This window comes from Phalacrocorax carbo, chromosome 9, assembly GCF_963921805.1.
Source record: "Phalacrocorax carbo chromosome 9, bPhaCar2.1, whole genome shotgun sequence".
Taxonomy (NCBI): Eukaryota; Metazoa; Chordata; class Aves; order Suliformes; family Phalacrocoracidae; genus Phalacrocorax; species Phalacrocorax carbo.
The window spans coordinates 26264172-26292155 of record NC_087521.1 but is presented as its reverse complement, the minus strand read 5'-3'; the positions used below and the strand labels follow the sequence as shown (position 1 = coordinate 26292155).

Genomic DNA, 27984 nt, shown 5'->3' with positions numbered 1-27984 from the left:
TGCCAGAAGAGGCATTCCATCACACCAAGACAAGATATCGTCTACTTTTCTAGTAGCAGCTTTCTCAATATTGAGTACAACCAATTTTGGATTAAAAATAGTATATTCTCAATCATCTGATAAAAAGGATAGAGTTACAGTACAAGAATAACAGGCAAACATACAATATTGGCCTCAAAAAAAAAATTATCAACTACATCAGCTACAGCATTTTCTAGGAACACTGACTCAAGATGCTGATACTGTGGTTATAGAACACATTTTAAGCCATTAAGCTACAAAGTATTGTGCTTCTGACACTGAACATAGAATCCAAATGCAGCCCAGACAAAATAAGTGCTAACAAAACTGAGGAACTTCAGTATAAACAACTGAAGATCAGGCACTAAAGTGTCAGAAGAAACAAAAGGAGCAGAAAAGCAATTTAAAGTGCTCTTTCAGTTGTGTAACCCATGTTTATCCCCATATCACTTCTCAACAGACAACCTAATCTTTCATCATCCAGAGATGAAAACCCACATATTTAATATGCAAGATCATACACCAGGGTCGACTTTTTAAATTATTATTATTTTAAACTCCCTATTTACTAGGTTCTGAGTCTGTAATTATAAAGCTGCAGATACTCAACAATATTACAGACCTGAGATGTAGCTGTGATTTGGGGCTTGGACTCTAATTTTGATATATACTTTTTCAGTATTTTTAGTCAGAGGAAATCGGGCCAACAATGTAAGAAATATAACTTCTTTGAGGAAGAGGACAAGCTTCACATAAAAGAAAATTGTTCCAGTGTATTAAACTCTCAAGGATGAGGTCTAAATAGCAGCAAATCCTTGGTGTGCATGGAGCTATACAGACAAAATCTAGACCTGTCAAGCAGGGAAAATTCTTAACTAGCTACACAGTGAATCACGTCAGGTGAGCCATTTCCAAGGCAAATTTAACTACAGGATATGCATGATAAGCATATATACACAACAGTATTAAAGTTGCACGTATGTTTTGCAGCATATATTATAAACCAGTTTAATCAGGTGGATGGTCTCCTGGTTGAAAATTCAAAAATATGAGATGATGTATTTCAACTTCTAAAGTCAGCAGATTAAAAAGTTATTCTCCAGAGCCCAGAGATCCATTATAAACTAAAAAAGATTATTAGCAATACCTCTTCAAGGAGAACTTAAATAGAATACTAGCTCCACTGGGAGATCATAGGATAAGGCGCATGCCTACCAAGGAGCGTTCACAGGAACATATAAACCTGTAATTTGAATTTGAAAGATTAAATCCTAGAGGCCACGCAGTTCTCTCTCATATTGTGCAAGATTCCCTTGTCCTGTATCTCTACAAAATAATATCAAGGGATAACTCTCAAAATTGAGGTAGCATTTCTACCTGGAAGACCATTCTACAGAAACATCGATGCATCCCTCCGTACCTCGAAGAAATGCAGAGTTAACAAGGTATCACATGTCTCTCCTCTCACCTATGAAACTCAAGGGTACATCCTCTGGACAAAAGTTCCAGCAGGACCCAATGACTAAGAAGGACAATCCCTTTTAAAGTAAACAGAACTCCACCTGAATCATGCTTGCTGATCAGAGAACCATAGGCTCGCCCAGCCAGCAGAAAACACAGATATTCCCAGCTGGTTCTCCTTTTGAATCCACACTATTTTTTTAAGCAGCAAAGAATCAAGAGGCAGCTATTTTCAGATTGGAACTTGGTCTTTTGTCTGGTTGAGGTTTTGTATCACTAGCTTTTGTTTTTACTGTCCGACAAATTTGGTGTGACTGAAGTTCCCCATCTTCTGAAATTATGTGATAGCAGATCTAGCAAGACATGAAATTCTGGTAAATTAAATCTAAGCACTGACTTCACTGTGCTTGTTCTAGCTGTTCTCTGGGAACCAGATGGCAGTGACAATCTGTCCGAAGTTAAATGGAGTATAAACAAACTAATTCAATCCAGAATTACCAGGCTTCTACTGACAGGGATGCCCCGCCTTTTATTTACATGTGGCTAGTGTTTTCAGTTATAATACAGCTGTCTCACAGAGGTAAGTCAAATCTACAAGCACAAAGTACTCTTTTGGTCTTAATCTCCCTTAACTGAAAGACAGGGTAGAATCAATGAGCATAAGAACTAGGAGACATTTTCTTTATTTCTGCACAGCTGAAGGTTGCTATTGGATTTTGGTAGGAACAAGAAAAGAGCTTACTCATAAAATTCAATCATGCCTGGGACTCAGCATTTTATTAGCTCACCACCAAGTCCATTTGCAATAGCTATTTTGTGGAAGATTTGATTCTCAGGAAACAGCTTTTACATGAGATCTGAGTTTACAACTGTCAAATCCTAGGATATGACACAGTATTTACATCGCCTTGTTCAGTGAAATTCCCCCCTCTCAGGAGAATGGTGATGTATTTTTAAAGAGAACCGAAAGATCTTGGGATTAAGTGTTACCAAACATGGAGGCTAAAAGCATAGGATCAGGCACCCCGACCTCTGCTAGAGCTGGTAGCAAGCTACTTGCATGCTTCCTGTCCCAGTTCCTTTTAATATTTTCTTCTGAAAACTCAGCATTATTCCACACTGTCCACCTTGAGAAGCTTACTTCATTGTGGGTGATTCACAATGAGAGCAACACTTTGTAATTAGATCCTAAGTCTAATAATGACTGAAAGAAGGTTGGGGCATCTAATGCAACATTAAGAATCAATACCATCCTCCCTTTGAATAAAAATCTGTGCAAGCCATTGAAGTACATCTTCACTAATCAAGACTCTGGTATTAGCACTTGGGCCAACTGATACCTGTGTCAGAAGTCTGCTCCTTCCATCATACAGTGATATTTCAAGTACCCCTTGGGCAAAGGAACAAGGAATAATGGTTATCAGACAAAAAGAAGAGGAAGAACCTTACACATCACCTGTCTAAAGTCAGCGATGCAGCTGAACAAAACAGGTGTACCTCGGACATCAGCAGCGTCCAAGTCCTGTCTTTGAACAGATTAAAACTCTCTAGAGAACCTTACACTTACAGAATAAAAATTGTCCAGTTTGCCATTTAGTTTTGTGATTAATCTGTACTCTAGAAACAAAAAGTGAACCACGTAACTGTTTTAGGGACTTCCTAGTCCCATTCAGTTAACTCTCACAGTATGCTGTTTTAGCAGAACTACCCCCACTCTGCTGGGGTAGGGAGAAAAAAAATGAAAGTCTAATAGTCTAGCCATTGCCCATTCACCCTGAATCATGACTTCCAGCAGAAAGGTCGTCAAGTGGAACACCTTAACCACAGCTTTAAGAACCTAAACAGTAGGAAGAAAATGGGGAAAACAAAAAAATCCATTACTTAAGTCTGAAGAAAATATTTAAGTTTTCCAGATTCTGCTGTTTAAAATGTCTGATTAGGTTGGGGATCAATAACCTCTGTTCTGTAGCTATATGTAATTCTAGGGTCAAAGCCAGATTAATAACTGTGCAAGATTCATTCTTTTTAAGTACTATTGATTTGAGACTTAGAGCTTTCATACTAAGAATCCCCAAACAGTGAATCACATTATTTCAAGTCCGCATTTAATCACGCTCCTTGACAGATGTGATTTCTTCCTGTATCTTTTCTTTTCCTAACTTACATCTGCAGCCTTCTGCAAATTTTAGTTGAATGAAATGTATCATAGATGCTACATTTCCTTCCAATGTAAAAAATATCTGAGATCAGAAAGGAAAGGAGTTATTTTATTAATTTATCTCAGATGAATTCAACTTCAGTCATCAAAATGCTTCCCTCAGATACTTAGTAGTATTTAATACCATATTTGCCAGGAGACTGGCTTTTTGAATGGGTCATAGCTGTAAGTGAGATTGAGAAAGAATATTAGGTCTTTAAGCCTGGAAGTGAGGACAAGCATTTAATAAAATTTTTACTTCTAAAAATCCTCTTAAGAAAATCTCTCTTGTCCAGAGAATTAATTGATCTTGAATGGCAGATTATAGAGTGGCTATGTATGTAGAGCTCCAGTGCAAAATAAAAGACACAAAGAACCAAGGCATTATACTGTTGAAAACAATTTCCTCAGCATTTCTGGAGCTTGGAATTAACAACTTATTACCCTTAGCTTGGTATCTCTTCAATACCTTGCTGTCCAGGGATTTAATGGCCCCTGGTCTATAAAGAGAACAATTTGAGAAAGCTGTGCTTGTTATAATGCTATACAAGTAACATGAGAAATCAACTCTTATAATTATTACTCAGTGAACTTTACTGACCTTCACAGATGCTCTTTAAATCCTAGGTGAAAAAAAGAGGCAAGGTAAGCCTTGCGGTAGCACTTTGCCCTACAGTATCCCCTAGTGAGACAGGCAGGGTCTGCCAGGATAGACTCGCTAACTGTACTAGCCAAGTACAGGGAAAGCTAAACCGGGAGGGCCCTTACAGCTTGTTCACTGTTCCTCCAGGTCTGTGCTGGTCTCCCTCTCCTTCCTGCAGAGCTAGCGGAAGGACAGAGAAAGTTGAGGAACACAGCAAGCAAGCTGAGTTATCCTAGGCACTTCTGTAGAATTTTCTGGCAAACACTGCTCATTTTTTCTGCACACAAGTGTTTCTGCCAGAAATACTAGCTTCAATACTTCACACTGGAAATCCCTCTAATTACTTTATTATCAAAGGAGTAGATTTCCAGATTTTTTTCAGTAGACCCCAATACAGCCCACTTAATATTAGCAATAGAATAATTTATAGTTAATTCACTGTTGCTTCAGGCTGGTCTTATCTCATAGCTGACCCTGCTTTGGGCAGGAGATTTTAGAGCCTCTAGTCTAAGGTCCATTCCAACCTGAATAACCATGAGATCCTAAACACAGGATCAACCAAAGCAGCAGCAACATAGCCACTCCCAGCTTACTTACAGGTCTGGTTTATGTCATAAAGGAACTTTGTGCAGGAAGAAAACTACAGGAACAAGTCTGTTGTCTTTCCCTATAAAGACAACTGATGTAGACCAAAGTTCTGCTTAATTTATGAGATACACAACGGCAAGCCCAGGCAATGCTTCCTGTGACTGTAAAGCCCTAATAAAACACACTTCAGTGCAGTTGATAGTGCCATAGCCAATCAGTAATACACTGGCTTCTACAAACCTAACTGCATGTAAGCTGACAGACTGCTGACTAATGGCCTTAGCTTTTTCGGTAGAAAGTTTAAGGTCTAGCAAGAACTCAAATCAGTCCCAGGATCTCTTCAGACTCAACAGCACAAATGTTTCATGCAGCGTACAAGTGAACACACATTCAGGGCCACTTCAGAAGCCCCTAGAAACTAGTTTGAAAGCTTCTGGGAACACTTAAACTAAAACAAAAAAAGTGTAAGTTTTATTTAGGATTTTATAAAAAGCAGCAGACAACCACCATTTGTAAAGTTGCCCTATTTATACATAGCTACAATAGGTTTCTTAATGATAAGGACAGTTTCTTAAATAAGTAAGAGCGGCTTTTTCCATACTTAAGTGATGTGCTTAGCTTTCAGGGTTGCATAGTAGGTGTTTTGTCTGTACATATAGACTAGTTTTAAGAGTCTCCTAAACCATGCAAAGCCATTAATGCCAGGGAAATTTTAGGTCTTTATTTTGCAGCATTACATTCAATACACCCGCTTTATATTAAAGTCGCATTTGTAAACCTTAAGGAAACTTATTTCATTTTTAGTTTTGCTTTGAAAATTTGGCTGAACTTTTCACTCTCTGAATTGAAGCACCAATAGCTTAACACTCGCAACAGCACAGCCAGTGCCAGATTTGCTGCCAATTAACATAAGGGCAAGTATGAATGAACACTAAAAATAAGCACACACATTCACTTTCCCTTATTCCTTTCTAACTGAAGACAAGAGAACCTGAGAAAGGGATTAAAGTTGCACTGGGCAACATGAATTCTGAAAATTAAAAACTAAGCAATTGGCAAAAAAAATAATTAGCATGCAGGAAAAAAAAAAGAATCCGCTACTTTTAACATACTGCTTCAAAGACCTTCCATCAAGGTATCTCTCCATAGCTTCGTTTCTCTAGGAACTCCCCAGAAAGTGTAGCTGCCAATTCATGCCAGTTTTACTTTCAGAAGTCTTAAGATTCTGATCTTCGAGATATGATCATTATTAAATTGGCTGCAGTGGCATATCTTCTGATGTACTTTTTTGAATACATTAATATTTTAAATGATCTCACTTAAAGTTTAAAATGATTTGCCTTTATACCTGCTCCCAACAAAAGCATTTCAAGATTTATTTCCACTCAATAGAATGTTTACCATCCTGAACAACACTGTTCCTCATAAATGGGTTCCTGTATCTTTGCAGAAGGTTTTTTTATAAGTTACAAAGCACTTGATTAAATGCTGAACAGGAACACTTAAGGCATGTGACAGAGTTTCTAGGATACTGTATAAGAACAGCTCTGTTAGTAAAACAGGGACACCAAGTAATTTTATTTAACCTAATTTTTTTCAAGTGTTCCACACAATTCATCCATAACAGTCTTAAAGATCAACTTTGTACAGAGCTACTTGCAAATTCGGGAAGCTACTTAATATTCTTCTCCCTTCTAGATTTAACTTCCACTTGGGGCCATACAAGACATACATGACTTTTGAAAGGGAGAAAAGCATTACTTAACAAGATTTCAGCATTTATTCATACAGCAGACAACTACGACCGCAGACATTAAGATAAAAGTTCTAGTCCAGACAACTGGACATAAATCCATATTTAGGTAAAGATCATTTTAGTTTTCTGAAGCATCCGACAAAATAATCATATTCTGTTTCCAGAAGAATTATTCTAAGCACTCAGAGCAAAGCATATGCAATGGTTTGAAATAAATCTAGGTAATATTAACTGAACCCATCATTATATAATTGGCAAGATCAAGAAAGTAGATGTGAACCCATAAAGAACATGCATAAGTGACTGTCTGATTTACAACTTACCATAACAGTGTTAACTCCATTTTAGTAAGGCTATAAACCAAAATATTTATCTAGTTACAGTATAGATAACTTCCAATGGGATGTGCTCATCTAAGGCAAAAGCACCAGTCTACCAATAACTCTAGAAAAAGTAGGCATTTTTATTTAAAAATAGTTCAAAAACCCAGAACAGTGGACTCCCAAAAAAAGAAAAAACCCTTTTTTGTTTGCAAATCCCCGTTTCACTTCACAGGTGCATGTAGAATCAACTTACCCTTTGTTTCTCTGCAAGACTGGGTAAATCGCATTAAAGTAGGACGGGAATGTTAACACAGTTGAACTACTGTAGGCCAGGGAGGTTGAGGGAAAGTCAAACAAGGTTTTGAACCCCTTCACACAAAAAAATACCTCCTCTGTCTTCTGAGCAGAGAACACTGCTGCTGCCTCCATATGTCACAACCCACAGAGGTCTCAAGTCACCGAAATTGCTTCTCCAGAAACTTAAAACATTTTCAGTTCAATATATTACATATTTGGTAAAATTTACACTGTGACAATGGCTCCTTTTGAGCGGAAGACCAAAACATACAACTCATGACAGAGCTGTCCAAAGGGCCAAGTCACACCCAAACTGTTCTAATCAACTGACCACAACCTTCAGCACAGCTCTCCAGAACAAGTCCTGGTCAGTCCTGAAAAGGTCTGTGAGCAGTGCTTAGCATCTCCGAAAGAAACCGAACAGTCTGCTCACCCCAGGAAGTAGACTGGAAGCACTCCAAGTAACTCGAGTAATCTTCAGCTGCACTATAATCAGATCACTATAACTTCAGGGAAGTGACAGGACATTGTAACTTCATGTTTCAAAAGGTGTTTGTTTCTACATATTTAACAAAGTTTATTAATAAAGAAAAACTGCCGCTTTCCTCCCTAGAAGTGCTCCAATCCTTTACATCACACTGCACAATACTGTTTTACTATGGTACAGAAAGAGCACAGAGCTTTACATTGTTCTTGAGCATCTAAACAATCACTCAGAAATCCACACTGAAAAACAGCTAGCAAAAGCAGTATTTTACAGTTCCTTTTGCAAAGTTCACCTTACTGTGGGTGTCAGTTAATGACATGATCAATTCAGATAAAAATTGAGACTTTTACTTCAGTGTTATGTACTTGGCCACACTAAATCCGTAAACAGGCTGCTTAAACTCAAACAACTCTGAATATAGTCACTGTATCACACTCCCAACAGACATGAACTGATTTAGATATTCTATTTTGGTTTAAGCAATTAGTTGCCTTTTTTTTTTTTTAATAAGAAGGGAAAAGAAGCCATGATATCAGTATTATTGTCTCTTCCCAGTTGCTGGTCTACAGAATCTTGGCTCAACTGTAGCTCAGCCTGCTGGATAAAAACCTCTCCAACAGAAACCTAATTCAGAATCACGTATGTTCTGCATGCGGTGCAGACACCTTCCTCCTCTTCTCCCCCTACTCAGCTCTTTTTAAGGATATATGTAAGAGAGAGATCTCACTGTGCAGTTTTAAGTTCAAAACAATGATCTCTCAGGGCTATTAATAAACCATGGGTGACAGGTCACATTTTTATACTCGTCTTTCCATCACTGGCTTAAAAATTAAGACACAGATTTAACAAGTCATGGCACATACATATTGGCACATGCAGAACTGGACCACAATCCAACACTTTTTACTCCAATACCATTTTTTCAAGAGTGGGCATAACATGTTCCAGAGGTAATCCGAAGAAGTTAGCTGCATTAATGGATTATTGTCCATCCTAGATTTCTTTCAGGAAGACATTTAAACTGCAAATATGCATGTTTAATAACCCTTTACAGGATTTTTTTTTTTAATTAACTACTGCATGGTATTGCATATGTTGCCAGATTTTAACACCCACTTTCTGATCATTATTTACTTAGATGTCTGAAGCAAGACATTCTGATAAAGTCAAATATGTAGGAAAAAAAGTATCAGGTTCTGAATTTTGTTCCCCTCTGATTTTACAGAATACCTTCTTTTTCCCAGGAGGAGACAAAGATGTCTAACATTCCTTATATACACAGCACTTATATTGCTTACTAGAATAAGCAGCCACATCCTTTTCAGTATTTCCATGAAAGTTTTCAGGTATCACAATTTTCACCATTTCTCTGAATCTCTTTGTAATAATCTTTTTTTTTTTTTTTCAACCTGTATGAACGTTTACAGAGCTACGGATTTATACAATGCAATATGATTTCCTCCATTCTTGTTTCCAGTATTTTTCCCCATTCCATCTGTTACAATAAAGAAAAAATTAGGACTCAAGTACTGATCAATTCAGGTAGCAATCCCCTCTTTTTATGCAGTTGTTCCAAACTGACTCAAATTTTTTTCCTCCAGTGTGCGCCGCCAAAAGATTAGTGGGAACAAACACTCCCGTTCATTCACCTAACAAAATTGCATCTCCCAGGTTTCTTACAATTGCCTCTTGCCTTGACAGAGAGTTACGTCAGTCCACCTTAAATTTCTCCTGCTTTTCTCCTTTATTTCTTACAGATCTACCTCAGAACTATACATTACCGTATGTTAAACTTAGTGGGGTGAAAGCTATTTGAAGTTTTTACTGTGGCTAATCACTGGCACAGTTCATCACTTCCTTTGAATTAAACCCTAGTATAATTTTCCATATGTTTTCACATTCTACTTTTTTTTAACTATGAAGTGATCAGTAAGTCCTTTTTAAAGAGGTCAGCAGCACAGACTAACCTGTAATTCACTATAACAGTTACTATTTGTAACAAGTCTGCAGCTCAGCCTCTTTACACTTAAAACTCACGAGAACTCCTGGACACCGTTTCAGCCCAATACTGAACTGCTTGTTCCATCACCTCCAACACTTCATGTTCCAGTAACACCACTTCCTAGTTATCACATCATCAAGCCTTCCTTCCCAAGATACTATGCGCTATAAAGGCAGAGGCAAATTAATCATAGTTTCTCAATGATAACCTAAACTGCTTTCCCTTAGTGTCCAACTATCTAACATAATCTCAGATTATGCAATGCATAAAGTGATGAGGTTGAGTCACATGTCAGGGTAGGTGCACATAATCTCTATGTCCAGCTACGACTCTAGCCTCAATCTTCAGGAAGTTTATAGAAGTAGTGCCTCTCTCAAGCCTTTCTATATAACAGCTTCCCCTTTGGGGGATGAGATTTTGGAAAAGATGCATGTAAATACATATACTAATTTACATTCAGAAAGAGAAAAGTAACTGCATGATTTGCATCTGACCACACCTATGGAAAACTGTACAGCAAGTCACCTGCAAAAATATCAAATTTTGCCACAATATACTGGCAGGACTGCAATATGAAATACTGTGTTCACAGACAGTTCAAAGATGGCTGATTAAACAGAAGACCATCAAAATGAGAATCCCTCCATTAAAACACCAACATTTAGATCTTTGTTACAGTTAGCAAGCCTTAAGACAAAAAACTGTGAGAAAGTGAACTACATACTTAAAGATCTTTAACATACACAAACCATTAAATATATAAAAATTATGTATATATGATCTCACACATAATTATTAACATAGACAAATCATTATATACATGCACACACACAAAATACTAGTCACATCTGTTAAACAAGACATGGCACACTTGTCATCCTTGATTACAGTACTTCGGTAATTTATCTGTCTCCAAGAGGCTATTCTATTCACTCAATCCCCTTACAGTTAGAGGGCAAGCCAACAAAGAACGTCACTCTTCCCTGCTTGTGAATGTTTACTGCTTTGTGCAAAAACCTGAACTGGCAATTAAGATTTGCTTGCTAAAAAAGGATTTTAAAAGAGTATTCTTTGGAAAAGGGACTCTAATAAATTATAAACAACTACATTTGTTCTCCAAAGGGATTATTTCAGTTTACAAGTTTTCTTTTGTGTATCTTAGTTTCCAAACTTTGGCATGAATCTCCTACTGTGTTTGCCATGGTAACCAAGCAGCCTGAGCCTCTACTTGAAATTCTGTTTAACTGTTTAGTGCTGTATATTGATCAAGATACATTAACATCCTAATGTTCTCCAAAGTGTGAGGCAAAAAATTCTCATACTGGAGGAACCACCTTATTCACTATTACAAACCTCAAAGGATTTTTGCTGCTGTTTGAGATGGGAGCGCAATGGGGAAACTTCATCACCAAAGATGTGCATAAATAGTGACCAAATAAAGAGAATGCACTCAGATGTGAGGAACAAGGTACATTCACTGTATAAGGAGCTACGCTAGAAAAGCAAAGATTCTCTATCTGACACCACCTTCTCTCCTGTGAATCAAGACTTTGCATTCACAGCAGAAAAGAAAATTTGTTCCAAGAGTGGATTTAAAATGAGAAAGATAGTTTCCATACATTAAAGCTTGTATCCTGGTGGAAAACCATTCTGTTCTGCTGCAAGAGGGGCCAGGTAATTGGCTAACTTAAGTTCTAGGATTAATATTAGCACGGCAAAGCCAAACCACAGTTGCTAGTTTTTCTTAGTTTCCACTTTGAAGACAGGTCTTTCTTCACTCAGCTCAGATACACGATCATGAATACGAAAACATCCATTTTAAGCACACGGAATCTTTCCTAATTCCCAGAAAACGTACCAAATACCTCAGCATACCAAAATGTATATAGAGGTAAATAAAGAACAGATTAGGAGAATTTGAAACATAAAAAAAGGTGTACTGCTTAGTTTTTTTGAGCCTCACTACCCCATATGATAAAAAACAAGTAGTGAAGGTTAGCTCGTCACCTCTTTTTATAATAAATTAGTGCACCCACTGTTACCTGATATTATTCAAGAAAATCTCATCCTTTGCTCATGCTTAGAGATAGGATGAAATAGTTCTGACCTTCAATGCCTGCTGTATTCAATGCAGACTTAAAATACTGAGAACCACCCCCAAGAAAAATCTAAAAACCAAAACAAAACCCCCTGAAGCTTCCTTACAAAACTACTGAGTTACTGTTACCATAAAACATTGCAGATACCATGGAAAGAGCACACTCAGTCAGCTGCACTTCCATTCGTTCTTTGGACTTCAGTCTCTCCAGCGCCAGCATCTTGCACTTCATTTCCTCTTCTATATCTAAAAGCCAGTAAGGTAGCCTCACTGGGTACCACACAGATAGTTGGATCTGTATCACTATAAACACTTCCTTCATTCTGTTCACCTAGCTCACCTCTAAGAAGTTTCCAGATAAAATGCTCTGTCTCTTCTTAAAGTCTGTCTGTACTTCCCACAGAGTCTGTAGCTGACACCACAGTAATCAACATTATGCCCTGGTTATCTTTTCAGTTTTATGGCTGAAGCAAAAATTTGCTAACTACGTATTTTTTCGATTAAGTTTCACTTCAGTTACTGTTCTGGTATCAGCTTGTTCTCCTTACAAAGTACTCTGATTATGAGCAGTGATGCCTACCAATAATATATAAATATATAATTATGAGAATTTCACCACCATGTACATGCTATTACTTCTTTGTCCCAACCTTACAAATTCAAATATCGTTTCCAAAACCACTCCTAGAAAACTCCAACCTGAAGCTCTCTTCTCAACAGTTGCCAGTCCTTATAATCAATAAAATTTGTAAAACGGCACCAAGAACTAAGCATTTTAATTCTCTCCCCATTTCAGAACAGAATGAGTTTAAGGTTCTAGAACTCCTTCACTTAAAATATTTATATACCAATCTAAAATTGCTGGTTCATAAAAGGATGTGAATATAAGTTATAATTCTCTCTTACCACCAGAGTATTACACTAAAAAGGCTGAGCACCTGAACTTCAAATAAAGCCGCTTATGTAATACGTTACACAGTAATGTTTTCCTTCAGCCTACACCAAAGGGAGAAAATGCTTTATTTTAAGCAAAACAAACTAGACACAGAAGTCTCAGTTTTAGCTTTTGAAATTCAGAGGTAGTAAAGTCACTTAAAGCAGTTGAGAGCTCTTCAGGATTTCTTTAGTTATTGTGGTGGGATGGTTTTTTGTTGTGTATAGGGTGGTTTGTGTTTTGTTTTTTTTTGTTTGTTTGAGTTGGGTTTTTTGGCAGGGGGTCAGTAGTACTCTTGAATGTTTTTCTCTACATAAATACAATCAAGAATAAGCCTTAAGAAAATACCTGCCTGTCACTGGAGTCACTGGCAGCCAAAAGCTTTTAGCAGAAGTTTCACTGTTAGCAACGTGATGAATTAAAAAGCAACTGTTTTCAGAATACCAGAGAGCACCAAATATTCACAGGCATTGAATAAAGCTCATGCTGCAAGAGTCCTTACGGAATGTCACATATTGCGTAATGAATGTATCACCTGCAAAGCTTGAAATGCAAGGAAGCACATTTTAGTCTCAATTTTCTCAGTTCTTCAAAAGTGAAGTGTACTATAACAATTATCTCTTTCTTTAACCACACTTAATTATTAAGTTCTACACCGTTCACTTAAGATTTATGCTTAGATAACCATAACTCCTTTCTCAACAGTTACAGTCTAGTAAGTTATAACAGATTCATAGCTCTAAAGTAAGAACTAATACTTATCTCTCCGATCTCCTCCTTGTTCCTTACCCTCCAGTGGATCCTTTCATTTCCTCCTACACCTACAGTCTAGTCACACTGTTGCCTACACTTATAATCAGTCCTTTCTCACCTGTTTTTAATACTGAACAGGGCACAATTCAGATGAGCTGAATAAATATAAGATAACTATACTACATGTAGAAAAACTATAATAATGAAAACAGGTATGTAAATATCAAATGGATTCCAAGTAAAACCACACATTCTGGCACAATTCAGCAACTGTTCTCTTTCAGTTCAGGGGCTCAGCTGGGACACTTCTCAAACACTTAAGTTACTTTCACTGGGAAATTGTTTAAATTGGCTCAGCTCTAAGTAAAACTGGTTAGAAAATTATACCTGTTAAATGAGTGTCACCTTTTAAATTAATACTGGTAGGCTGCTTTTAGATGGCTCTCAAAACATGGAACAAGCTGGCAACATTGCACTATTTAGTGATAGCATCATCTCCAAGTCATTCATCTCCTCCTTTTTTGCACACACAAAAAAGCTACCTGACCTGTTGGACTAGTGTTCTAGTCAGTCACACCTTCAAAACAATTTCTTTCACTTCAGCTTCAAGTTATCTTTTTTCCTTCTCGAAAACATTGGTATGGTTTTGTTATGATACCACAAAACTGCACTTTAACAATAAATGCACACGTAGTACAATAGCATCCTTTGAGGCTGGCTGCACATACAGCTTGCCAGAGACAGGACTGCTGCTTTTGTTGGTTTTTTGTGTTTTTTTTTTTTTTTTTTTTTTCAAGTGATCAGACATCCAAAGTATCCTCAAAATACATCACAGAAAATTAATTCCCTGTTGAAAGACTAAGGCTGCTATAGCTTCATCACTGAAGTTGTTCAAATTTCATTTCTTCTAACTTTAAAAAGATCAATACACAGTAACACTCAAAAGTTGGCTTTACAAGTGTGTTTTATGGCATACGACCCCAACAGCTGCAGTCCCTTGAAAATACCCTAATCTTTTCCAGTTTTAACAGTGAAGTTTAAAGTAAAACATTCCTCTCTTTAAGGATATTCAGAAGAATTAAAATAAAATATACAGAGACTTTGAACGTCCAAAGAACAAATAACCAAAAGTCTGACCCATTCAGGGAATCAGCATTAGGACTAAACTTTATTGATTTATTTGAAATTTGCAAGCTACTATATGATCATTACTATTAAATTACAGCAAGTTCAGTTTCACGTAGACTTGCCAACAGGCAGAAGTGAAGTATAAATTCACACTGCATAATAATATATCCAGTATAGCTCCATTATACTATATAACTTATTGGCAAGTAGTAGTACATTGAGTTTCCACCAGCCTACCACCCTGGTATTTATCTTTGAAAGTTTCCCCATCCCCTTTTCAGCACATAAGAGGAAAAGTTATTTCTTTAGGAGGGGGAGGAAAAAAAAAGGCAGCAGCCAAATATCTCAGGATTATCCGTTGCTATAACAAAACAATGTTTTAGCCCAACAGTGTAAATTCACTGCTTGTAAGAAAAAATTATCTGTTACAGAAAAGCCATCTGAATAATTGTACCCTGCATTGCCCTGTTGCTATAGAAACTTATTTCACTGTAGCAGTTAATTGTTAATCAATTTATATTTTTTCATTACAAAGCTCAATAAGAGTCATATACAACATAGTAATGTCTGTCCAGCAAGTCAAAATTATGTCTTTTCTGGCTACTGTTGGTTTTTGCAAGTCCTACAGGAAAGCCGTACATTTTTGATACAGTATTTTTATTAAGCCCATAACTCCAACGTGTTGCAGCATGTTAACAAAATATTACTAGAACAAAGCCCTAATTACTTTTGTACTAAAAATAAGATGTAACTGGCTGTTACTCCAACAGGCCCAGAACAGTCTTACGGAAGTTATGTGAATAAATTGACTAAATCTATAACCTATGTTCCAAAACCAGAATGAGGCCCATTGGTTTATGCTTCTTGTGGTCATACTTAGTAACAAACAGATGAAATAGCATATTTGCCTTAACTCTTGTCCTGAACTTGTTAATTTGCAATGCATCTTCCTTCTGGGGCTGAAGACATTTCATAACAACCCAAGCCAGCTAGGAAAAAAGCGTTACAGAACAAGAATAGGATCACAGAATAGAAAACAAATACCAAGGACCAAATCCCTGACAGAGATACACTGCAGTGAACTCAGATTTCCCACAATCCCATTCGTACAAGGTATAGGATATCACCTAGTCTGTGAACCCGAATCCCACTTCCAAGTTTTAGAGCAAAAGGCAGCATGTTCCCAATTTCAGCACTAGATCTCCCAATAGCCTTATTTTAAAGTAAGCAAAGTATTAACATATTTTAATAGTAAGTGCTGACAGTTTCACTGGTTCAGATATTATGTGAGAAAAAAACACAACCTTTTGCCTGATATTAATCACTTTCTTTAAAAATTACCATTAAAAGGCTAGAAGGATTTTATGTACTAAATGGTCACATAACATTGTCTCGTCAGGAACAGGAGGGAGTGATCAGACTATTGTTACCTACTGATCTTGCTGCAGACAGTAATGCTGGCTGCTGAGTAACAGCCTGCATCTTAAGCATTTGCTGAAGGTCCTAACAGAAGCCTATATGAGGACACAGAACTGAACAGTTAGGGTACTGACAGAACACACCCAGCTATTAAATCATCCCTCCCATTGATATGGACATACTAATACTGTACATGCTAAGGATTTCTGCAGTCAAAAATAATCATACCTTTAACCAGCACTGGTATCAGTATACTGTTTAAATCTAAATTCTCCTTTATATCAACCTGCACTGGAAGTGCCACACCTGCAAGACACCTACTAATCAGAGATCAGAAACAAAGAAAGTGTTCTCAAATGACTTAAGAGAAAGCACAGCAAAAGCATTTTCTACCATCTTAAGACTGGACTTCTCCGAGCACTGATCTTACCAGCATTCCCCTTTGCCTCTTACATACAAGCAAAGCCTCTATTAGTTTAGGACCAACAAAAAAACCCAATATACAGATCAATGCCAGCGCAATACTTTTGCAAAAGTGGTTACCTGTTGCTCAGAGGGAACAGAGACATGCATACTGTACAGTGCAACACAGAGTTAGAGCAGCTAAGCAAGCTGCATCTAGACTGCTGCAGTAACTTAATTGACAACAAGCATTTTGTTACTCTAACAATGAGGAAAAGCATGAATCATCTTGACCATCACTAAAGGCAGCTTCATCTGGGCATCCAAGCTGTTCAGAACAGCTGTCTGCCCTATCTCTCTGATTCAAAAGTGCTAATGTATGCTCACTCTTAAACCACCCCAGCTCACCCTAGTGGATTTACACAGACATAGAGGCTGCATTTTGGCTAAAATACAAAACTACACTTGAAGAGTCACTTCATCGGCACAGAGTTTATTCTGCCAACCCTTTTAGAAGATAGGAAACACCTGCAGTTCTAAGATGCTGTTCTAGATGAAGTTTCCAAACTACGCATGACAGAAGTTACGGAAGCTATTCTGTATTAGGGACCACAGTTTCACTGCTGAGGCGAGAAAGGCGGGCCATCTTTATGTGTTAAACTGATGTGAACATAACTGGACAGTTTTCTTTAGAGGCAACAGAGCACAAGATCACGTTCTGATGCAACAGCAAGATTTTTGCTAGAAGTCATCTGTTGATATATATAGCTAATGCTATTAAATGGCAATAATTCCCTAGTCAACACAAGCACCTTTCTTTTATAAGCTCCACCCAGTATTTCTGAAAGTCTTTTTTGGGAAAAAAACCCTCCTCCTAGATCAATACATCACACTGAACAGGCACACTTCAAAAAAACCCAAACAAACAGGCAAACCAAAAAAACCCAAACATCTTCGGTCTTTAATAAGCAATAGAGTAGTAATTTGAACTGACACATACCAACACATGCAAGATGGGCTATACCTATAATAAGGTAAGAAATACAGCATCCTGCAGTATACATGGCATCAAACTTCAAAATTGGTATTGCCTAACCATGCAACTATTCCTGCCCTCAAACTATTTTTAAAGATAGACCCTCCTGACACCTTAAGTGCAAACAGGTAGCTACTGTAAGTCTCTGGCCCACTCTCCTATTAAAAAGGCCCAAAGAACAAAACAAAACAAACCCAAAACCCCCAATGTCTAAAAACACTTTCATTTAAAAAGTCTGAAAAATAAATCCAACTGTTTGCTATATAGATCCTAGTAGGAAAGAAAGGTGGAAATTTGAAAGAAAATTCAGACTAAGCTTCTATCTATGGTTTCACAATACAGTATTAAAATTGATTTTTAGACGTAGTATTTGCCTTTCAGACCACTAAATTATGCAAATCCAAACATTTAAACTATAATTTAATTCTTAACACGATTTTTACAAATCTTCCTGTAATACTGAGGACAGTAACTAATAGAAAACCAGAAAAAATCAAGACAACAAAAACAATACTTTACAAAACTTCTGCCAAAATTTCATTTCAGTGATAGCTTCAAACATGTATCAGTGTCATGCTCCAATATCCAACTCAAATCTAAAGAAAACTTGCACAACTTCTACAGAAGTCTTGGAAGAACTGTGACCAAAACAGAATCCTTAGAAATAAATTGTCACAGTTAAAATATGAGACTATGACTTGTAGGATTACATATTTGTTATTGTTACATTTGTAAGTCAGGAAGAGAAGACTTTTTTCATTTATGTTACTCAGATTTACTGAGTTATCATTGTGACTTTGCAGGCTCAACTGTCCTTAAGGCATTGTTTCAATAGTTTATTCCACCAGACTCATGGATTTTTAACAGATAGTTTCAATATATATTGGCACCCATTCAGTCTCCTGTTGTCACTGCTCCCTCTTCCTTTAGTTGAGAGGGAGCGTTAAAGCCACAAACCAGAGTCTTCTCAAAGTTTTATGTGGTATCACTTTCCTGACAAGATGTATGTAAACTTCTGGCAAGATAATAAGAATTACTTTTTTATACTCCCAGGAGACTGAAGATAGTGAAGTTTGTTCATAACATCCAATGTTTTCTCCCTACTCCAGGGCATTTCAAAGTTACAGTTCTTGCTTACACTAGTGTTAGGCTAACATAGCACTTCACATTCTCTAGGCGTACAAAAATTAGGCATTATTAAACCAAGAACTGCATAGTACAGCCACCTTCCAATCCACACAGAATTAAAAATGGAAAAAAATATTCTGTCTTTGACCATTACAGCCACATGAGAACCTCATGATTAACTCATTAAAGACTGAGTATAGTTGGTAAATTAAAACTGAAATCAATTTGCAGAAAGTATCTATTAGAGATCTATCATTCCATTATTAACAGCTTTACTGAATAATGCAAGAGAACAATCCCAATGCAAGTTATGGCACTGTCACTGGAAAGATTTCAACTGTAGCGGATGGTGGTCCTGCCCACAAAGATTACAGGACTATATCTAGTCTACCAACAGTCTGCTAAACAGAAGATGGAACAAGCAAAAGTGGCTGCTTTAAGTTGCAGGGAACAAGAAATGGGAAGTATGTGGATGCTAGAAGATGACTGCATATACATTGGGATTTACAAGTGGGTGAGGTAAGGAAGGAAAAACACTTTCTGAGAAGGACACAACAGAATATTATTACTCTAACACAGTATGGCACATTTAACGTTACTGTTTAGTTTCCTTAAGCTTACTAAGAGCACAGTGGCATTATTAGGCATTATTAGCACTAAATTTTCAAATAGTAATTTGTCCAAGTGTGTCAACTCGGAGTCATGACAACCAGACAGCAAGTGGCCTTTGGATACATGTCCTTCAAAAGAAAGTATTTCAGATGGTTCCCTTTAGCCAGAGAACTACAATACCACCTCAAACTAGGGCATTAAATTTGACTCTAGAATATCAAACAAGACGACTATGGATTGCAATCCTCTCAGAGATGGGTCTAGGCAATGTTTAAACAGTGTTTGAAGCATCTTCAATATACATTTTAACTATTAGCAGTTAATTAGTTAACTGCTTTGCAGACTGTCAGATGTCAAAGCATAATGCCAATTCCTTGTAATTGAAGCGCATAGCACAACCCGTTTATAAGTATTCTGACAAAGCTGGCCCACAAAACTCACTACAGACACAGAAGTGTTTGTTACAAATGACCATTATTCACATCAGTGAGGCGTTATGACTAAAATTTTGTCGGTCTGCAAAGACTAAGTGCAACAATTAATGGTTTCACCCTAATTTAAATTCCCCCAACTGAATTCATGAAAGTACAATATTACTACAAATACATCTCAATATCAAAACAAAAACCAACTTATACCTGCAGCGGCAGAAAAAAAAAACCAGCCACACACAAAAAATTGCACTGCCTGTAAAATACTGCATACCAGTTTGGGGGTTTGGCCAGCATAGCCCTGTATTCACTCTCAAACACGGCAGCCAAGCATGCACCCATAGTTTAATATTATCTCGAAGAGCAACCCTTCAGAGGATATACTGCAATAGCTTACTGAAGCCAAACAGTTGTGATACAGACTTGAAAAACAGACTAGGAGAGGTAAAAGCACTACAGACTAATGCCACTACCTACAACTCAGATGTAGCCCCCAGATAATAATCATCTTCTTGCAAGCTCTGTCAAGTGCAGGTATTTTATTCTCTTCCAGAGCAACATACATTTAACACTGCAACAGTGCCATTTTAAAACAGCCTTTTAGTCTTTAGATTCCTACTTACTCAAACCAGTTGTAGTTGTTCCGTACAAGCCCCACAACAGCGTTAGACACTTAAATCTACCTACGCTCCTGTAATCTACATCAGCTCTTTGCTAGCTCCTTCAGAAGTGTCACTTGAAAGAAAGGGGTTACCAAAAAAACCCACCCTTCAGAAAACACTCCAGGAACATTTTGTATCATGTCCTGGCAGTCTTTAGTACTTCCCACCTGAAAATAAGAAAGAAAACATCTATCTACAGTATAAAACTTGAGTTGTTAAATATATCCTTCTATTAATCACCTGAAACAAATTCCCAAAAGCCTTTCGAATACCTTCACATGCACAGATCAACAGGTAAAGTACTCCTGATCTAGTCAGAATACCTTCACAGGACTGGCAAATCCAGTCCCAACATAACAACTACTCTCTACAAGACAGAGAAGAAAAAACTCAGCAAGAAATTAAGGGATTTCTTAAATAAAAAAATTTACAACACCCTTTTGAAGAGGGACACCACACCCGAAAAACGTGGACTATGCAAATTCCTCCAGCACAGAAAAAGAATACCATCCCAGTTGCAGGATGGCACCAGATACCTTTGAGAAGAACTCTGCTGTCTTTACTGTGGCACTTCCATTAGCCACCTTTGTTTGTCATCTCTTTGACAATAAGAGTGATGTTTGATTCTGATATACATAAATATTCAAATGCAGAACACTTTGTAGCAGAATTCAACAGTCGTAGTAAACCTTTATTTTGTATCAAAACCACTGACAGAAAACTGACTGTAAGCACCTAGACAAAGCAGGAAAAAAGCACACAAGGTAAACTTGCCGAAAGCAAGCACCGAATTAATCTAATTGTCTTCTGAAAAAATAACTTGACTAGAGAAAGATTAGCAGCAAATGCAACATGTGGTTTTTAAGTTCTATGAGATACTTTTGTTAATGGATGAAAGTACACATCTGATTTGTGAATGACATCAAATTTGGAAGGATTTTTTGCAGTGTGCAACACAGAACTGGAAGTAAAACCACTCTCTAATAAACTTAATAGAATTAAATTCAATGAAAATGCTACAAGGCATTATAAACAACAAAAAGTCAAAGCACAGAAAAATGGAGAGAAAGTAGCAATATCACAAACAATCCAAGTGGGTCAGCACTATCAGCAGGATTCAAAAATGTCAACATTATTCAATATGTTAACAAGAATATATTAGAAGACACAGCAGGCAATAATTCTCCCTTACTCCACACTGAAGTCACAGTGGAAGTACTGTATCCAGTTTAGGTACCACAAATGCTAGCCAATAGAAGTCGATATGAAGGAGAGCAATCAAACGTTTGGAAGTCAGGATCTGAGAAGAAAGGTTAAAAGAACTAGATTTTTTTACCTTAGGAAAAATGAGAGGACAAACTAACAAGTTTTCAAATACGTAAGAGCCAGAGGCAACAGTCAACTGTTCTCTATGTCCACAGTGAATAACAGCATTCAGCCTCATTTTTTTTCCCTTGAACAATAAGTTCAGTTAGATGTTGCAGAGGGGAAGAGAAGTGAGAAAAGTAAGCACCAAAACAAGTTATTTAGGGGGGCTGTGGAATTTTTTGCTGCAAGTTGAAGAACTGCTCACAAAGATGTAGGTATACTTCACACTGCTTCACAGCAAGCATATCTTCAAAGATCTTTACAAATCTCAGCATCTTCTACACATCACAGCTCATCTATACATCATTTTTTGAGGCCTGACACAGCTTAATGATCTCTAAATCTACAGAAATATAAACTCACCTTCCCACCATACCTTGAGAAAAATTGCTGGGTTTCTCCACAGATTCCAGCTTCCAATCCAGAATTGTCTCGCACTACTCTTCCCAGAGCAATATATTAGGCACAGTGACAAACGCCACCCCTTACCATTCCGTTGTTGAGCCAAGATCCTAGATGAACTGTCTACAGAATGAAAGTCACCAGACCAAGGATAACACTTGCCAACTGGACTAAGACTCCAGTATCAAGCCAGGTAATTTAGAGAACTACAAAGGAAGAAATCATACTCATCATCAGTATTTTTACTGACAACCAGGAACTGCCACTATGCTAACTCTTAATAAAAGCAGTTGAGATACAAGATTACTTTCATCTTAGTACAAATACATTTCTAAGCCACTTGCTCCCCATAAGGTTAAAAAGATAGTCAACAGATTCTGCCCTCCATGCCTCTGCCAACCTGAGCTTACCACCTACATATGTTCCTACCCCAATACCATTACAACAAACTACAATATCCTATAGTTATTGGCAGACTGCTGCTTTAGGTACCTGCAGAAAAAGGTAGAACTGAAGACAAAGCCTCTTTTTGTGAGAAACAGGTTCCAAAAAAATGAAGTAACTAATGGTAGGCAAGTCTGCCACACGCTAACAGAGAGAGCAGATATTCAGAATTTAAATACAATGCAAAAAGCTTAACATAGTGTAATAAGATAAGGTACACATTCACATTTCCTAACTTCCCAATGTGTTATGTAAAAACTTAGGAACTGTGCACCTTGTGACACTATTGCTAATAGGTACCTGTATATGACTGTATTGCAGTGACAGTTGCAGAAACCCAGAAACCTGTACCAAATACAGGTAATAATACATTAAAAATCATACACACAATTTTAAAAAGAAAATTATATGAGATTCCTAGTAGAAAGGGAAACAAACATTATAGTTAATGTCAGCAACAATCTAGAGAGACTTTGTCAGTCATTCCTAAGGCAAGGGAGATAGTGCTCTCCTTTCAAAACTAATGAATCAACTAATAAATCATTTTGCAAAGCTAGCCACAAACCATATTAAAGTACCCCAACACTCTCTCATGAGATTTGGGGCTGCAAAAGGCAGCTGAAAAGGCAACCCATCCAAAGCATCAATGCATCATAGTTTGAGGAACAACTTTTGAATTATTACCTTTTAACCCTACTCCATGAAGAAGCAAACCCCATAAATAATAGTAAAGACTTCCTGTGACACCTATAACTCATTGAATAGTCAACAATCCCCCAAGAACAGTTCACTCTGAATCTGACTTAAAGCTGAAGCTTTATTCAGGTGAGACCTCATAAGGCAGTGGATCTGACAGCCCAGGCCACTGGAGGGGCTAGTTTTGTTCTTCCCCTCTCCACACACCCCCCAACCCTCTTTACTCTCACTGTGCCTGCTAATATCTGACCCCAAGATGAGACAGTTCAACTCACCAAACAAAGAAAAAGTCTGCCCAGAGAAACAGCAAGTATTTTGCTGCTGGTTTAGCAAGCTGAACTAGCTCAACCAGAGGTTGAGCACTGCCAAAGACAGCAAGGAGATAGGAGCGTGCTGCCAAGAGGATACTATACCCCTAGACCATAATTTTCAGCTGTCACTAGTTCAGGTGAGTTCATTAAAATTTACCCCTCCTGTTTAACAGGAGATCACTGCACACTCCTAACCTTAAAGCCAAAGTTAAGGAGGACTGAAAGGGAAAGCCCACTAACACTCAGTACAGTTGAGAATAATTATATACCTACATAAATGAAGAAACCACAGCTCATTCCACCACAGTTTAATTTCTCCTTACTAAACTATAGGTTCATTTCTTTTTTTCAGTGGATCCAAAACAGAAAGCAGCCGTTTTCTCGAAGCCTTCATTGCTTATTAACACAAAAGAGAGCTGCTTAAGTTTCATTATAAAAACAACAATGCACTGGCTCATAACTGATGTGTTTCTAGGACAGGGAAAATATGGAAACACGGTAACATTTCATGGTAATGGTAAAATAAAACCGTAAAAACTCAGCTTCCTTTTTAAAGGGTAAAAGAACAAAATTGGGAGAAAATACCTTTTTGCTTCAAGAAGTCTCTAACGACAGTTTGACATGCTGTCCAACTCTCTTGTCTCTCTACCAAACCATTATCATTGGCTATCAGCACTCCAATCTCCACACAACTGTCCTGGACACTAGATGAAACTTTTCAACCAAGTTACTTGGAAGAAGGGTCAAGGTTAAAGAAACATCCCTGGAAACATTTTTTTCTTTATATAGGTTAAGCATCTTAAACAGAATGCATACATTAGCAGTCTACTTAAAAAGGTGACTTACAAACTATACGGAGCAGACAATATATTTAGGATTTAAGGAAAACTAAAAGAAGAAAGCTTAGCATCACTGATTTTAAGAAATTTCAAGTGGTATCTTTGACTCAATATTACATTATTTATTCCTAAGTGTCATTCACAGCTTAAACATGACTCTCACTTGATGTGTACCAATCTGCAATGGATTACCAATGAACGAATTCTCAGTATTTAACAGTTACTTAAAATGAAGTCCCTGTGGTTCTTTCACTCATTTTAGTAAAAATATAGCATTTTCTTAGCAAGAAGAGAATCAGACCTTAAAAAAGATAAAGACAAAAAATCATAGCTACCTGATATATGCCCACAGCATAGCTTCACAAAATTCAACTCAATGTAATATTCTAATATAACTTTGCCAAAACAAAAATTATAATCTAAAAAAATTCCCTAATTACTTTAAAAGGGATACTTAACTACAAACTAACAGTTAAAATTTCAGTTATTAGCATCTGTATTATGCAGAGGATCAGAGATAGGTTTAAACTTCAACAGATAAGGTCCCTCTCTTCCTCCTGCTCCCAAGAACTGGAAGACACGCAGCGGTTGATAGTTTGTCCAGTTTAAGGCAGAATTACGTACTGTCAATTCAGGTAGCAATAGCTCTCTCCCTTTTATAATAGCCAGAAGATAGAACCTTTGATTCTGAAAACTCAAATAACCAGTTGAAGGACTGTTAGTTTGTTCCTATGTCAACTTTGTACATGGACAAAATAATGACTTCCAACCAATAGCTTCAAAACAAATTCCAAAGAAGTAGTAGTATAAGTTTAAGACAGAGCATCTTCTCCATTCTCCTTTAAAGCATTTTCCTTAACTGTGTGTCAATTTAGTTCAGCTCTTTCTCTAGGTTCCCTTTACTAAAATTACTACATTATACATATAGAATATACAGTGTATTTTAAATTGTTAACATTGTAAAAGGTAATTAAAATTAATTCTGTTCTAACAATGTCTGTGTTTTATATCACTCAGAAAAAAGTATTTTAACACCTAACTTGTGAGCTTTGAGGTGTACCTGTTAACAACCTGACAAACTAAATTCACCTCAGTTACTGTGTATCACACCAGCAGATTTTAGCATCCAAAAAATAAAAAAGAAATTAAAATACCCAGCTCAAAGCTATTTTTATAATTTGAAAAAGTTATTCAGTTCATTATTTTCAATTAAGTTGCAGGCTTCAGATTTTTATTTTTCAGAAGTGTGGCAAGAGATGACTAAGACAACTTGCAAGAATCACATGTACTATTACTAAACTAGTACTAAAGGCCTGCTCTGTAGTCTAAGTGAGAGAACTCTGCAGTTACTTTGTATGGAAAATAAAAACAAACATGAGATATCAGAACCCAAACATGACAATAATTTAGGATACAGATTTTCAGAGATATTGCCACCCACGTTACCTTCTACATAGTAAAGGCAACAACTGCTTATAAATAGCAAATACTGTTTGATACAAAATACTCATCCCTTACTTAAAGAAACTATTGTCCAAGTATTATTTAAAACATAATTAGATTATTAAATTCATTAAAGGGTGAAACTAAAAGCCATATGCACACTTTTCTATTTAATTATACAGGATATACCAGATCTGTTAAGTCAGTCCACAGATAACCACATAGGCTTTATACTCCAGTCTGTCCTTACATTTTATACAGAGGAGTGATACGGCACTAGCTTAGGACATAGTAGATTCAGGTATAATTCCTTGCTCATCTACAAGCTTCCTGCACAACCCTGTGTACGTCACTAGTTCTCTGTGCCTCCATCCCATGCTGAGTGGTAGGCTAAGCGCAGGGAGATTTCAAGGTACTCACATTATGGCAGCTGAGTCCCAAGCATGTAAGACAGTGAACACCCAGTTTTTGAAACATCAAATAGAAAGCTGACAATAATTGTATCTGTGGTTACATATATTAGGAGTGACACACATTCACCTGGCATGACAAATTCTGAATACTTCTCTAAATCCCATAAAATCAAGAACCTTAAGAAACAACAAGTAGAAAAGGTTTGTTCATAAATATGGTGACCTGAGAGATCAAATGTGTGCACATCAAATGCACCCTACATCAAATAGGTAAAGAGTCTCTCTCAAGTGTATCAATGGTTCTTTTCTGTAAAAGCAACTTTCTCTCTGTTAATTATCTACCATTTAAAACTTGGCTCATTGCACTGCTCCTAGTTAGAAACAATCCTAAAATCAGTCCATGTTTCAAAGTCACAATAAAGGCCTAAAATTACAGTGAATGCTGCAGCCATTCAGTGAAAGCTAGAAAGATCCTGGAAGCTGGGATCTGACACCACCATGATCACACCAGGCATTAGTGTCCAGCAAACTCAGCCCCAGAGCAGCAGGTGAAGGAGGCCCAGGGTTGCCTCGCAATGGGAAGCCAACCCTCATTCCTGCACGCCAAGGAGGGCCCAGGCTGCCCCACCCCTCCAGCGGGCCCCTCACACACACCTACGGTTGGTGACACCGTACCTGACGCACCCCGCTAGCAGCGGGCCGGCGCGCCAGTCCCTCACACAGCGCCAGCCGGGCCTGCGCTCCCCCCTTCACTGCCCCCCCACGGACCAATTAATCGAGAGAGCAACTGAAACCCGGCCACGAGCGGGCCCCAACCGGGCAGCCGCCAGCCCCCAGCCGCCGCGGGGGCCCAACGGAGGGGCGGCCCGGGGGGGGCGGCCGCTGCCCCCCGCCCACGGCGCGCCCCCCGCGGCGGGGCTCGCACAGCCCACCGACCGACCCCTGGCGGGCGGCGCGGGGACCCCGCTGCTCCCCCCAGCCCAGCGGCCGAGCCCCGGTACCTTGCGGACCCCCTTGTAGATGTAGAAGTAGAGCTCCCGGCCCACATTGAAGCAGAGCCGGTCCCCGTTGCCGCTCTGGTCGTTGACGTTGACGAATGAAACGCGGACCGGGTTGGAGCCCTGCGAGTTGAAGGGCACCCGGTTAGGCCGGCTGTACTCCGAGTGGCTCAGCAGCTTGTACAGCCCCTCCCGGGTGGTGAACTGGGTCTTAATCTCGTTCATCTCCTTCCCTCCTCCCTCCGCCGCCATCTTGGAAAGGAGCATTCATCCTGCTCCAGTGCCCGGATGTAGCGCCACTGCGCAGCCGCCGCCGCTGCCGGCGCTCGCGCGGCGCTGCGCAGAGGCGGCCACGCAACCAGCGTAAGGGGGAGGAGCGGAGGCGCCTGTTTATCGCGCGTCTGCGCAGGCGCGGGGCTGCCTGCCCGCGGGCGGGGCCCTACAGGGCGGGGCCTGCAGTGAGGCGGGGCCCGCCCCCCGGATCGGGAGGGTGTGTCTCTCAAGATGGCGGCGGGAGGGGGGGCGAGCAGGGAAGAGGAGGGGGTCGGGGTCGGGCGCCGGGTGGTGCTGCGCGGAGGTGCTTTTCGGGCCCGCTGGGAGCCGTCGCCTCCGTACGGGGGTGCCTGGACCTGGCAGCGCCTGGGGTGGGAACAGGCACCGCCCGAGGCGCCAAGCGGGAGGCGGAGGTGTGC

At 38.6% G+C, this 27984-nt stretch overlaps 1 protein-coding gene across 8 annotated transcripts in view; it reads right to left on the bottom strand.

Annotated features, from left to right (window-relative positions):
* The window catches only part of WDR20 (WD repeat domain 20), a 46991-nt gene extending 19387 nt beyond the window's left edge, over nucleotides 1-27604 (bottom strand). For 4 of the 8 annotated variants that reach the window (XR_010374488.1, XR_010374485.1, XM_064460791.1 and 1 more), the window contains exon 1: nucleotides 27296-27604. Coding sequence is in view for 4 of the 8 variants with exons in the window: in XM_064460791.1 (XP_064316861.1) it covers nucleotides 27296-27559 (264 nt within the window). In the remaining 4 variants the exon portion in view is untranslated. The remainder of the gene's footprint in view (nucleotides 1-27295) is intronic. The other 4 variants (XR_010374486.1, XR_010374487.1, XM_064460792.1 and 1 more) reach the window with 1 other exon arrangement.
* Nucleotides 27605-27984: the final 380 nt, after the last annotated feature.